The following is a 14,602-nucleotide window of genomic DNA, read 5'->3' on the forward strand; positions in this document are numbered from 1 at the left end:
GCAGCACCATGGTGGCCATGTCCACCGCCCGCACCCCACAGCATCATCTGCTACCCAGCTGCCATGTACTTGGCTGCGCTGCTCCGTGCGGGCCACACCCAGGGTTGGCTTTCCTCTGGTGGGGGCTGCTGGTGAGGAGGGGGCTGTGAGGGGAGGCAGGGCTGGGGTGATGGCATAGGTACCTACAGAGAGGGCTCCAAGTGCTGCCTCTGGCACTCGTGCCATAGGTTCGCCACCACTGACCTATACCATCTCAGACAAGAAATGATATAGGGTCCGAAATGGTATAGGGTTTCCTGCCTCTAAGGTCCTTCCAACTTTATTATTATTATTATTATTAAGAGACTGCCTAGTCTCTTGTTAAAAATCTCCAGTGATGGAGTGGCCACGATTTCTGGAGGCAAGCTGTTCCACTGGTTAATTGTCCTGTCAGGAAGTTTCTCCTTAATTCCAGGTACCTTCTCTCTTTCCAACCATTGTTTCTTGTCCTGTCCTCTGGTGCTTTGGTGAATAACGTGACCCCCTCTTCTTTCTAGCAGCCCCTCAAATACTGCTACATGTCTCCCCTATTTTTTTTCTTTAGACTAGCCAAACCCAGGTCCTGCAGCCATTCTTCGTATGTTTGACTCCAGGCCTTTGATTATCTTAGTTGCTCTTCTCTGAATTTTTTCCAAACTCTCAGCATCTTTTTTGTGATATGGTGACCAAAATTGGCTGCAGTATTCCAGATATGGTCTTACTAGGGTTTTATAAAGCAGTACTAATACTTTGCGTTATCTTGATTCTTTGCCTCTGTTTATACAACTCAAGATTGTATTAGCTTTTGTGGTTGCTGTTGTACACTGCTAGCTCATAGTCAAGTGATCGTCCACTAGGACTCCAAGGTCCCTCTCACAATTACTGTTTTTAAGCCAGGTCTCACCCAATCTGTACTTGTACATTTGATTTTTCCTATCTAAATGTAAAACTTTGCTTTTCTCCACACTGAAACTCATTTGTTCATGTTTGTCAAGATCTTTTAGGATCCCGAGTTTGTCTTCTGGGGTGTAGTCTACTCCTGTCAGTTTGGTGTCATCTGCAAATTTGATGAGTTCCCCTTCAATTCCCTCATCTTTTATGAAGATATTGAAGAGTACTGGGCCTAAGACGGAACCTTGTGGTATCCTGCTGCTTATTTCTCTCCATGTGGATGTGGTGCCATTGAGGACTACTTGTTGAGTACGGTTTGCTAGCCAGCCAATCTGTTTGATCTCCCGCTCACCGCAGAGTTGAAGTCTCCCATTACTACTGTGGTATGCTTCCTACATACATTTGTTAACTGGTTGGCAAAGAGTCCATCTATTTCTTCTGATTGGTTCTTCTATGGCAGGGGTAGGCAACCTTGGCTCTCTTAGGACTCGTGGACTTCAACTCCCAAAATTCCATGGCTGGCTCAGGAATTCTGGGAGTTGAAGTCCACGAGTCATAAAAGAGTCAAGGTTGCCTACCCCTGTTCTATGGCAATGTCACTTTTTTTTCTTTTATATTGACCCATATACATTCTGGAGAGATTTTGAGATCTAACCATCTCATCCTCTGCCATTTGTCCCCTTCTCTTTTTGCCTTCAATCTTTCCCAACATCAATGAGTCCCCTCTTCTCATTTGGTGTTCAAAGTATTTGAGCTTCAGCTTCAGTATCTGTCCTTCCAAAGGAGTTTGGTTCCTTTAGGGTAGAATGATTTGATCTCCTTGCAGTCCAAGGGGCTCTCAAGAATCTTCTCCAGAACCACAATTCGAAAGCAGCAATTATTTGGCCCTCATCCTTCCTTATGGTCCAACTCTCACAGCCACACATTACTACTGGGAAAACCATAGCTTTGACTATGTGGGAAGAATTCAGAGAAATAAATATTTTGGGGAATATTAAAAAGGCAGAATATATTTCCCCAAAGGAATAATGGAGAAAGATCGTTTGAAAAGGCAGAAACTTCTCCATGCCCCCCCCAGCCAGACAACTCAGCAGAAACCAGCTTTTAGAAATGCACATGTAATAATCCATTCAGGAAGGTTGGAGCCTTCCAGCTAGACACTGAAGAAACATAATAGGAAGACAAAGACCCTTAAAATCTACATACCCCACCCAAATTCTAAGGACAGGAAACATAATAGGATTAACCCACCACCATCAGAATGCTAGAAAGGCACACTCAGACTCAGGTCAAAGTACCTGCCACAGGAAATACAAAGCATCAAACAGGAACAGGAAACAACCTCAAGAGCCCCAGAAGATATAAAAACCCACTCCCTGCTACATGTGGTCACTCTTTTTTTCCCCCAAGCCATCTTTCTGTCTGGCTCTCCTCTTCAATAAATTACAACCTTCTTTCTAAAGCAGTCTCCGTTTTGATTATTCCCGGCTTGGACTGGAGCCTGATGAAGATTTTTCCTTCAACAACTATAGTAACCAAATACTGTAGTGTCTCACCCATGCTTAGGACAACAAACTATTATTACCTCCTGTGATCTATGGCATATAATATTTGTTAACGCAGCTGAATATTACCTTGGCCTGTTTAGCTGCTGTATCACATCACTTTCGGTGTTCAGCTGGTAGTCTCTGTTCTTCTAAATCAGGGGTGTCCGCAGGAGGTCATTGCTTCCATCAAAATGACTAAAGCAGCATTGTGCTGTCATGTTGCAAGCTTCACTCCTTCTGGGCATGGAGCAACATTGCAAAGTAATGTTGCAAAAAGGGCATGGCTGACATAGCAATATTATGACGTTGATGATGTTATACCCCATCCTCCACGTGTCCTAAATCCTTCTCACGTGCATGACTGCCAACCCAAATCTCCTGGGCCAATTTCCACAATATCCAGGCAGAAACTCTGCTGTCTGGGACATCACCACCGAACCACATTTGGCCGTCTCCCCTTCCTCCCACACTTAGATATCGCTCCGCCTGTGCAATGAGGCAAACGTTTCTAATTGTGGATCAGAAAAATTAACACATGTAACTTTCTGGCAATCTTTTCATTGCAATGAACCAAAGCTAGACCTAAACATTAGGCACATGAGGTTGGTCCTGAGTTTCGTCTCTTCGGAGAGTTTTTTTTTTTTTTACTTTTTCTTAAGTCTATGCTCCTTTCATCAAATCCGGCACGATAACAAAGTCAGCTGCGGAGAATGGATAGAGAGAGAAAGACAAACTCAGCGCCTTGTAGTTATACTACGCTTGCGCTTTGCACAAATTTTGGTCTTATCCCTTTTCCCGCCCTACTTTAACTCTTGCGCGTGCGCAGTAGCACGGTGAAGGAAGAAAGGAAGAGCCGAGGAATTTATTTTACGGCCCTGTGTCTTTAAATTTTCCTCCTCCTCCTCCTCCTCCTCCTCCTCCTCCTCCTCCTCCTCCTCCTCTCCCGCGCGTGTGCAATCTCTCCCCTTCGGCTCTCGCTCTCTGTGCACATGCGCAATACTGTCCACAACCCGCGTGCCTAATACGTCATCTCCCAGAGCCGGGCCAGGGTTTTCTCTGCGTCTGAACAGCGGTCGCGTCAGGGAGCATCATGGACGACGAAGAAGAGACTTATCGATTATGGAAAATCCGGAAAACAATTATGCAGGTCAGGAGAAGGAGGAAGAAGTTTGGGCCCTGGGAATGAGGTAGGGCGGTTGTGTGGGTACACACAGATGACAGGGTTTGCCATTCTGACTTCAACGTTACGGAGGGAGAAATGCCCGTTGCCTTTATTTTATGTTTTTCTTAATTGGCTTCGGTTTTCCCAAATCATATACAAAAATGTTTAAATGTTTGCTTTATTTGGATTGTTTTAAAATAGGTAATTGTAAGTGTTCCGGCTTATTTGCGATTAAAGGACTCACTGGAGAAGAGCCTAATGCTGGGAAAGATTGAGGGCAATAGAAGAAGGGGACGACAGAGAATGAGGTGGCTGGATGGAGTCACTGAAGCAGTAGGCGTGAGCTTAAATGGACTCCAGAAGATGGTAGAGGACAGGAAGGCCTGGAGGAACATTGTCCATAGGGTCGCGATGGGTCGGACACGACTTCGCAACTAACAACAACAACATCATCCAAGCTATAAAATTACTGTATTGGTTAAGAAATGATAGTAACTTTGTAATAAAGTTGCAAATTTGGGATGGGGCAATTCAAAATCTGTCTTAACGTAGCAGTAGCATCTATCATTAGCCAACTTTGGAAGATCTCAGAAAACTAAAATCAGATCAAAGACTATTAAATAATCCTAGAGTTGTAGGCTAGATTAGGAAAATGAAAACCCGTCTAAATGAAGACAAACCGTTTCCATACTGTTGCCCTACATTAATGCATCCATATATAGTGTTTACCAGGACTCATGAATTAAGGGAAACTATTACCTCCTTTATGGGACGCGGTGGCTCAGTGGGTTAGGACGCTGAGCTTGTCGATCAGAAGGTCGGCAGTTTGGCGGGTTGAATCCCAAGTGCCGCATAGCAGAGTGAGCGCCTGTTACTCGTCCCAGCTTCTGCCAACCTAGCAGTTCGAAAGCACGTAAAAATGCAAGTAGAAAAATAGGGACCACTACGGTGGGAAGGTAACAGCGTTCCATGCGCCTTTGGCGTCTAGTGATGCCAGCCACATGACCACGGAGACGTCCTCGGACAAGCGCTGGGTCTTCGGCTTTGAAACGGAGATGAGCACCAGCCCCTAGAGTCGGAAACGACTAGCACACATGTGCGGGGGAACCTTTACCTTTTACCTTTATTACCTCCTTTGAACGAGAGTGGGCAAAAAAGGGGGAGGAAACATAGAAGAACTAGTGAGGGGGATCTCAGAGTTGACACATTTAGATTGCTGGCAAAATTAGTCTACTTTTGGAGGTTGCTTTATAATCAAAAGTTGCTTTAGAACTTCTTTGTATAGATTCTTAAATGAATGGTTCACTATTTTGCCACTATATTTACTTGCACCCTTCAGTATAGTGTTATATTAATATTTAAACTGACTTTTTTGGTCCTTAAATCAGCTGTGTCATGATCGAGGCTACTTGGTAACACAGGATGAATTGGATCAGACTCTGGAAGAGTTCAAAGCCCAGTTTGGTGATAAGCCAAGTGAAGGGCGTCCTCGGCGTACTGATCTCACAGTGTTGGTGGCCCACAATGATGATCCTACTGATCAGATGTTTGTCTTTTTCCCAGGTGATTATACTAAAATAGATTTGGTTATTACTTCCAGGAACCTGTTTGATTGCATTTTCATTCCTTCTTTCTTTTCTTGAATTCATTCAAGACAGAGTGCAGCAAAGCAAAATACATTCCCCAGGCAAGCAGCCCCCTTCCCACCAGAATAGCAGACCCCAAAAAGCTACAAAGGCAAATAGATAAAATGCAGGCAAATACAGTTCTTTCTGCCAGCTGACTTTTACCATCTGCGTATCTTAAGAAAATATATGTGGCTTCTATTGTTGCATTTTGAGTTATAGTATGCCAGTTAGTTGAATGGAGTAAATTTGGAATCTGTTGTTTGCCTGTTTTTAAATACACAGTAGATGCACCAGCGAAACTGGCATATTAACTTTTTATTTACTCTAATGTCATCTATTAGCAAGGCAGAAATGAAAACAGTTTGATCCTGCGAGTCCCTTGGACTGCAAGGCGATCAAACCGGTCAGTCCTAGAGGAGATCAACCCTGACTGCTCTTTAGCAGGCCAGATCCTGAAGTTGAAACTCAAATACTTTGGCCACCTAATGAGAAGGAAGGACTCACTGAAGAAGAGCCTAATGCTGGGAAAGATTGAGGGCAAGAGAAGAAAGGGACGACAGAGAATGAGGTGGCTGGATGGAGTCACTGAAGCAGTAGGCGTGAGCTTAAATGGACTCCAGAAGATGGTAGAGGACAGGAAGGCCTGGAGGAATGTTGTCCATGGGGTCGCGATGGGTCGGACACGACTTTGCAACTAACAACAACAAAAATCTTACATAATGGTTTAAATATTCACATATTCATAAGAGTAATATATGAGGTTTGATATAACTTTTATCTTCCACAGCTGTACTCATTTCACTAAAACTGCTTTTGAAGTACATAAAAATACATGGTATTTCATTGGACAGTTTAACAAATACTTAATCCTCTTTCTGTTGTTTTTGATTATATGGTAAGACAATGAAACAGCTATCGTGTTATTGGAAATTTTGTTTGGCTAAGATTCCAGCCTCTGAAATTAGGTTTGTTTGAAACAATGGGAGTTGCAAGCTTCCTGCTTTACTATTAAACCTTTCATTTAATATTAAATGAGAGCTTGAATTCTAATTCTGAAGCAGATGTCAGACCTAGTGAACAAAGTATCTCATGGAGATTCTCCACTTAAAAAAAACCAAAAATCTCTTTTCAGAGGAGCCAAAAGTTGGGATCAAGACCATCAAGATGTACTGCCAGCGAATGCAAGAGGAAAATATTACCCGCGCCCTGATTGTGGTGCAACAAGGCATGACTCCATCTGCCAAACAGGTACCTGAGTCTAAATGGATAGAAGGGATGTGGCTATAATCTCATTGCTGGCTAAGGGATTTTGACCTTTAATTTTCAGGGAACAGTGGTCTCTTATCGGGGGAAGGCTATATCCCAAAGCGTGGGCTTTAATAGAGAACGTCATTGAAATGAGAAAGCTCTCAGTCTGTTTCTCAACCATCTTAATATTTGTGCACATTTCTCACCTTTATGGATGCCAGCATATCACTGAATAGCCCATCTGAAATAGCATAGGATTGTTCTAGTGGACAATCACCTAAATGTGAGCCAGCAGTGTTCAGCAGCAGCCAAAAAAGCCAGTACAACCCTAGGTTGCATTAATAGAGGGATAGAATCAAGATCATATAAAATATTAATACTGCTTTATAAATTAGATCACACTTGGAATACCACATCCAGTTTTGAGCACCACAATATAAAAAAGATGTTGAGACTCTGGAAAGAGTGCAGAGAAGAGCAACAGAGATGATTAGGGGCTTGAGGCTAAAAACATGAATGGTTGCAGGAACTGAGCGTGTTTAGTGAAAAGAAGGACCAGGGGAGACATGATAGTAGTGTTCCAGTATTTGATGGGCTGCCACAAAGAAGAGAGGGGTCAACCTATTCTCCAAAGCACTTGAAGGCAGGTGTCAGGACCCACCCCAATCCACGTCTTAGGAAAACAAAAACTCTTGGAGTCAGTTCTAGTCCAAAAGGAATTTTTACTGGGACATGTTTGGTTGTGGAAATACAAGACAGGACCTGGTATTGTTTTACAGATTGAAACTTTATAAAGAGTTCCCGGTTCAACCCCCCTTCCCTCAACCCCATTTGGTCAGCCCCCCATCATTTACTTTGTGTCATCCCTTTCATGGGAAAAAGGGAACTTCGGATCTTTACGGTTATTGCCTTCTTTACAGATTCAAATGGAGACACAGGCCAGATGCCTTCTTCCCTAACCCTCCCCTTTGTTCCCCCAGTTCAAAAGGTTTCTCTTGGTTTTTGAAATAACCTAAGGCAGGCTGAATCCACATCCGTTCCTCCTTCCTCGGGAGATAGCAGAATCCAAGGGGGGGGGTTAATGTTTTAAACATACATTTATGAATGTGATATAAATGGATTCTGACAGCAGGACAAGAAGCAATGGATGGAAACTAATCAAGGACAGAATCAACCTAGAACTAAAGAGAAAGTTTGAGCTTGAGCTTTAAGGTACCAGTAAGAGGGTTTGCGATCTTTGTCTCTCTTTCTCTCCCCTTTTCCCATCAAGTCTCTTCCTAAATACTGAAGTCCCTTTCTTAATTTACAGCCCTAACTGCTGCCTTTCTTTCTCTCTTAGTCTCTAGTAGACATGGCTCCCAAGTACATCCTTGAACAATTCCTTCAACAGGAACTGCTAATCAACATCACTGAGCATGAGGTGACGAAGGAAGGGGTTTTTGTGTGTGTGTGTGTGTGTGTGTGTGTGTGTGTTGGGGACATTGGTTGGGCCTGTGAGGAGTGCATTGAGAGGAACAATATAAGCTCTATTCTCATTCAGTTGACAAAAGCTGTTTCTGTGGTTGTTTACCTGGAAGAATTTTTATGTAAGGGTAAAGGTTCCCCCGCACATGTGTGTTAGTCATTTCCAACTCTAGGGGCCGGTGCTCATCTCGGTTTCAAAGCTGAAGAGCCAGCGTTTGTCCAAGGATGACTCCGTGGTCATGTGGCCGGCAGACTAGACGCCAAAGGCGCACAGAACGCTGTTACCTTCCCACCGTAGTGGTCCCTATTTTTCTACTTGGCTTTTTACGTGCTTTCGAACCACTAGGTTGGCAGAAGCTGGGATGAGTAACAGGCACTCACTCTGTTGCGCGGCACTCGGGATTCGACCTGCCAAAGTGCCAACCTTCTGATTGACAAGCTCAGCTTCCTAACCCACTGAGCCACCGCGTCCCTAGTTTTTATGTGCATAAGTAGAAATCTAGCTATTTCCACATTGTGTTTTCATTCTTTTCTTTCTTTTTGCCACTACAGCTGGTTCCAGAACATGTTGTAATGACCAAAGAAGAGGTGACGGAATTACTGGCCAGATAGTATCTTTTTTTCTTTGTACTTACTGTTTTGAGTATCTTCCTCAGTTTTCTGCTTGTTCTGAGTTAGATTGCTCTTGTCTTTCAGATATCAGACGGGTTGATAGCATTATCCTGTGTTAAGAGGAAACTATGTCCAGGCAGATATGTATAGGATTTAAACATGAATATAGAGTTAAAATGATAGTCTGGTCTTCTTGATTTTGGGTTTGGATACAGCCTATAAAACTAGAAGCATAACAGATTTGGAAGTAAACTCAATGTATGAGCAAGCATGCATTCTGTTGTCTGAAAACAGCTCCATTGACACGCATTAGTTTTCATGGTTCAGATTGTAAACCTGGTTTTACAAAATGCATTCCACAATATATCAAGTGCAAATTAATAACATTGCTTAAAGTGAAGCTTTGATTCGCTCATGATGCTAAAACAGGCCCTGGATTTCTATGTTCCCCCAAACCATAAATTAACAACTTTATTTAGCTTAACTAGCAGGTTGTGTGAAACAAAATATATTGTGATCCTGCTAGAGAAAGACATTTTGAAATTTTTCCTTTAACTGTTGTTATCAGTAAACTAAGAGAGAATCAGCTTCCAAGAATACAAGCTGGAGATCCTGTAGCTCGCTATTTTGGAATTAAAAGAGGCCAGGTAAGGAGCAGAGAAAGGGAGGCTGAGAATGTGTCATTTCCCAATGGCTTTGATCAGGGGTAGGCAACCTTGGCTCTTTTATGACTCATGAACTTCAATTCCCAGAATTCCTGAGCCAGCCAGGCTGGCTCAGGAATTCTGGGAGTTGAAGTCCACAAGTCATAAAAGAGCTGAGGTTGCCTGCCCTTGGCTTTGATAAATACAGTATATGGAGGTTATAAGTGGTAATAAATTTTGATATCTAAATAGAAACTCAGGAAGCCTGATGATGGGAGAGAGAGAAAAAGAGAAGGATTTTTTTTTTTGGTTTTTGTATTTCTCAGAGGTATCTACTTGGATTAAATGGATTTTTAATACAGTTCATTTGGGCTTTTGTTAGATCAGGTTTTTTTTCTCACTGCACCTCTAAATCCATAGGTGGCAAACATTGCTTACACACTCCCTTCTTATTTTCCCCACAACAACAATCCTGTGAGGTAGGTTGGGTGGAGAGTGACTGGCCCAAAGCTGCCAAATCCAGGATACTCGAAAGGGATCAGGTTGGGTGAAGGGTGAACTTGTATGATCTGTGTAACAGACTGCATGATGAAATCCTGTCCATCAGCCATCTCGCAGGGATTCACTGTATAACCAATCTGAAAAACTAATCTGAATATTTGTTCTGTTGTTTGTGTGGTTTCTTCAGGTGGTAAAGATCATTCGGCCCAGTGAAACAGCCGGGCGTTACATCACTTACAGGCTGGTGCAGTAGCCAAGAAGTGTCACGTAAGGTACTTTGAAATGCTTCATTATCTTAAAGGTTGTTAAAATAGACAACCCTTCCTCTTTCATGCTTCTTTCTGCTTTGTCTGATTTGTGTTGACCAAAGGATACAAAGGTTATAACAGGAGCAGGATTTGGGGCTTGAGATTTTATGTATCTTTGTTATTCATTCTGACTGGCAGCGCTGATAAAAACAATCCATAGTTTTCTTTTCCTCTATGGAGCAGGGCCCAGGTGGGGGGAGGGGGGTGACGACATTTGCAAGTCAGGAGATCATCTGTTGTGGGACTGAAACTCCCATCAAATCCTCGTCAACATGGCCAATAATTTAAAAGGTTCAGAAAAATCTAGAGGAGTCTAGATTCTTCTCAACCACAAGATGCTATCCTTGTCCCATGATTGAGAGATGCAAAACTCGGTATGGTATGGATAAAATGAAGAAGAAGAAGAAGAAGCATTTTTCCCCTTCCCCAACACTAGAGCCAGAAGAAAGAATCAGGACCGATAAAAGGATTTATTTTATTTTAATCCCATTTATATCCCGCCCTTCTCCGAAGACTCAGGGCGGCGAACAATCTAAAGCACAAATCAATGTTCTTAGCAATAGCCTTCATTCTATGTATATGCCTGCTTATTAGGGCTTTCGCCCCCCCCCCCAAAGCGGCATTATTACAAAGTCAGCTTATTGGCCCCAACAATCTGGGTCCTCATTTTACCTACCTCGGAAAGATGGAAGGCTGAATCAACCTTGAGCCTGGTGGGATGCGACCCTGCACTAATTGCAGGCAGCTGGTGTTACTTGAGGCATTAGCCCACTGCTCCACCAAGGCTCTTTTTTTTAATACATCATTCAACTTTGAAATTCCTTACCTTGAGATATGAAGCTGGCTACTAGCTTGGCTGGCTTCAATAAAGGGTGGGGACAATTCATAATGGTCCTTCAACTACTGGTGGTACTGGGACCGCTCTAAAGGCCATCTCCTGAGAGGCTTTTTTGTGCATCATTCAGCCACCATATTAGATGGGCCAGAGTCTCATCCAGCAGGACACTACTTATATTCTTAATGTTCTCATTGGGTTGTCTGTCTCTTCACTTGGATTAAAAATTTGCCCTAAAAGAGGAAAATCACTTGCAGAATCCACAGCCAAATTACAGGTAGTCCTTGAATCACAACGAAGCCCAAAATTTCTGTGGCTAAGCAAGACAGTTGTTAACTGAGTTTTGCCAGAGTTGTTAAGTGAACCATTGCAGCTGTTAAGTGAATCACAAGGTCATTAAGTGGACCTGGTTTCCCTGATTGACTTTGTCTGAAGCTGGCTGGGAAGGTTACAAACGGTGATCACGTGATCCCGGAACAAAGCAACTCTCATAAATACATGCCATTTGTCAGGCACCCAAATTTTGGTCACAGGGCCATGGGGATGCTGCAACAATCATAAGTGTGAAATCCAGTCATAAGTCCTTTTTCAGTGCTGTTATTTCAAAGATGGTTGTAAGTCAAGGACTACCTGTACTCTAATCATCCTGCCGATGGATGTGATAAGAACTGTAGCTAGTTTTGGAGAGCCATGGAATGAGATGAAGTCAATATACAGGATTGGCAGAGGAATTATATAGTTGTCATGGGTGTGACAGAGACGAATAAAGCAGAACTCAGAGGCTTGCAAATTCCTCAAAGAACATGTTTATTAGTTACAAAGTATTGGCACAGTCAAAAGTAAACCAAGTCTGGATACACGCGTAACAATTCCCCAATACAAAGTTAAAAGTTCCATCCATAAAACTATGTAAACAACTAAGTGATTATTTGGCGGGCTTTTTACCTTACGCCCAACCTGCAGTCTCAGGAGCAGCTGATGACCTTGGTTCCCACAGGACAAAAGATTATTTTGACTAACAAAGCACCTGGGCAACCCCTTTCCCTCCATTCTTTGTGGCAACCTAGAATGAAAAGAAAAATGGCTGTAGCCATGCTCATTTGTAGAGTTGACAGTAGTATTTATTGTTTGCTGACAAATAATATTTTTATCCAAAGCCAGACTAGAAATGTAGCAGGTTGTTTGTTATGTATGCTTGTGTGAATGAACAGTTCTCCAACCTGCTAAATCGGATGTGTTGGGACTATAACTCCCTCATCCAGTAGCCACTCCAGTCATGAATGATGGATATATTAGTCCAATTTATTCAGAAGACATCAGCTTGAGGAATGCTGGTGTAGAAAGGACAAGCATATCTTTGATATCTTAATTGATATTGTAGTTAATTAGCTAATTGTGACAAGTATTCAGAATTCAAATTAGGCACTAATTAATTCAAATTAATGCTGCTTTTGTTATCCTACAGCATGGCTGAAGCTCTTCTTACCTTACCGTGGAGACTGCCGATCTGCTTGCTTAACAGTCTTGAGCGTTAGGAAATGCAAACTGAAGAGATGTGAAGGGGATATGTCTACTTGAGATTTTGAACTTCGAGCTTCTGGTCTTTTCCATCAAATTGGATGTGAAGAGGAAAGGAGTCGTCAGCAGCACAGCAAAACCTGCACTGATTTTCCAAACTGGACTTCATCTTGCTTGTATAAGCTGGATGTATTTGTTTGTACCACATTTTTGGAATTTGGGTTAGTTTGGGGTAAATATTTAAGGCAGCATCTGTTTGTTTTCCAAATCTGGATGAAGGATACTTCAAATGGGACAGTTCCCTTGTTTCTTCTATAGATACCAGGCTGAGGAGGGATAGGAAAACCTTTTTCGGTTTGGGGGACAGAGGGGCTCCATTGGATGTGGCTTTTGGTGGCCTTTTGTAGGGGGAAGAGTGGAGGTTTTAAGAATTAAAATGGGGGAAATAGGCTGCTAATCTGGGAATGCAAATAAAGATGCTGGGAATCAATTATGGACTGGTCACTTTTGTCTTGAAAAATGGACTTGTAGAAACCCTGGAAAGGTGTCCGTTGCCTTTCCTGTTGTATTAACTATTGCCGACTTATTGCTAAGGCTCAGAGTTTGCTCATTGGTCCAGAATTTTTTATTTCAATAAAACAATATGTTTTATTCTTTTTTTTTAAATTGTTGCCTTAAGATGAATTGGGAATCTCTGACCATTCATATTTGCCGAGGGAAAATTTCCCCTCAATCTGTCCAGTATGGTCCTTCTACCTGTGACTGTGGTTTTGGAGTTCAGCAACAACAAATGTTGCCACATTAATTTGAGAGGGTTGCCGCTGGCCTGTCCGAGAATTGATCCTCTCTAGGACTTCTTTTCTCTTGACAAAAGCAGGGAGGGGAGCAGTAGGGAACCCTGAATGATCTCTATGTAAATCAGGTGGTTTTTGAAGAAGGATATCCGGTGCTTTCTGAAAAGTAGTTAGAAAGGTGCTCTCAACTTGAATAAAATACGTAAAATTCTTCAGTCCAGTTTTGTGGGCGGGAGCAGATGCTCCTATGGAGCTAGGCAGCCACATCAGTAAAAGGTGTGAAGCAGCAGTGCTTCAAATTAAAAAAAAATGAGCTCTGACGGGTAGGCAGCTCACTGAACACCTTGCGTGTGTGGATGTTGGTTGCACAACAGCTAAATCATCGACATATGAATATTTCTGTGATAAGGTAATCATTACTAGAAAGGGGATTAAGTATAAATTACTGATAAGTCGTCGTTTAGTGACTGCCTCATTTAGCAACCGTGAACAACTGACGGGAAAAATAACTCGGCAACCTGTCCTTGCATTTGGAATCTTTGCAGGTCTGTAAAGCTGAACAGAGTTCGTAAGCACAGCAGTGGCGTCTCTTAGCTCCTGCTTTACTTAATGACCAAGTAACCAGTTCCAACTGTGGCTGGTAATTGAGGATATCTGTATTGTTAAAACCCAGAGGGCGGCTATTTTCAGAATGAGTGAGCAGGTACAGTAAATCTATCTGAAAAGCTTCTCAAATGTTGAGCGTCTGTTCTCAGGCAGCGAGAGCCAAGGGGAGCTGCTCTGAAGCAATCTCCAATTCATTTTCCTACCTACTGTTCTGATTCAGAGGACATGCTAAGTCAGAGCATGGTTAGACATAGGGTGATGAGTGAACCTAGACCATAGGTTTAACTGTAGTTACAGAATTCCTTAACCGGATTGTACCTGTGGTTTATTGTAGGCTTAGTTACCACGGTGCTAGTTTGCATATCATCTGAAGATGGATTAAAGGGATGGATGGTTTTTAATCTGTGCTAAACCTCTGAATGTGGAGGGGGAGGGAAGGTGTGGCCTTGAAACGGGGTTGTGGCAATCTTGGCTGCTCCATTTCTCTTCTTCTGAAACTACAGAAAGAAAGCAGTTGGGTGAGGCTCGTTGTCCGCTGACTCTATTCCTGATCAGGCCATTGGATTTTTAATTCTTTTTAATGCGAAGTATCGAAAAAACTCCAGGAAGTGTTCGCAGACCCCAAAATTGAAACACACACACACACACATTTTGTTACTCAAATGTGACGCTGTGGTTTTCTTGTATTTGTTAGTCTGGTCTCTTAATCACTGTTAAGTGGTAGCTTAGACTATCATTTCAATAAGTTGTGGAGTGATCCTGGATTATTGTCAAACTACAATATTGTTTGAGTCTGATGTTATATTGTGTGAATTCAGCCAGCTGT

General features: G+C 42.5%; 1 protein-coding gene across 1 annotated transcript; it reads left to right on the plus strand.

The window, feature by feature from the left end:
- Positions 1–3,504: 3,504 nt before the first annotated feature.
- Positions 3,505–13,032, plus strand: POLR2E (RNA polymerase II, I and III subunit E). Its single transcript, XM_083350138.1, has 8 exons — positions 3,505–3,603; positions 5,007–5,181; positions 6,379–6,494; positions 7,834–7,914; positions 8,511–8,569; positions 9,139–9,217; positions 9,903–9,987; positions 12,324–13,032. The coding sequence occupies exons 1-7, from the start codon at positions 3,547–3,549 to the stop codon at positions 9,966–9,968; spliced, it is 633 nt and encodes a 210-aa protein (XP_083206264.1). The 5' UTR covers positions 3,505–3,546; the 3' UTR covers positions 9,969–9,987; positions 12,324–13,032.
- The last annotated feature ends 1,570 nt before the right edge of the window (positions 13,033–14,602 follow it).

Source organism: Vipera ursinii, assembly GCF_947247035.1.
Source record: "Vipera ursinii genome assembly, chromosome: 1".
Lineage (NCBI taxonomy): Eukaryota > Metazoa > Chordata > Lepidosauria > Squamata > Viperidae > Vipera > Vipera ursinii.

Excerpts from the sequence above, each read along its gene's own strand:
- POLR2E (XM_083350138.1), top strand. The coding sequence starts at position 3,547 with ATGGACGACGAAGAAGAGACTTATCGATTATGGAAAATCCGGAAAACA. Across the intron at positions 3,604-5,006 it reads TCCGGAAAACAATTATGCAG|CTGTGTCATGATCGAGGCTA; the intron begins GTCAGGAGAAGG and ends TCCTTAAATCAG. Across the intron at positions 7,915-8,510 it reads TCAACATCACTGAGCATGAG|CTGGTTCCAGAACATGTTGT; the intron begins GTGACGAAGGAA and ends TTGCCACTACAG.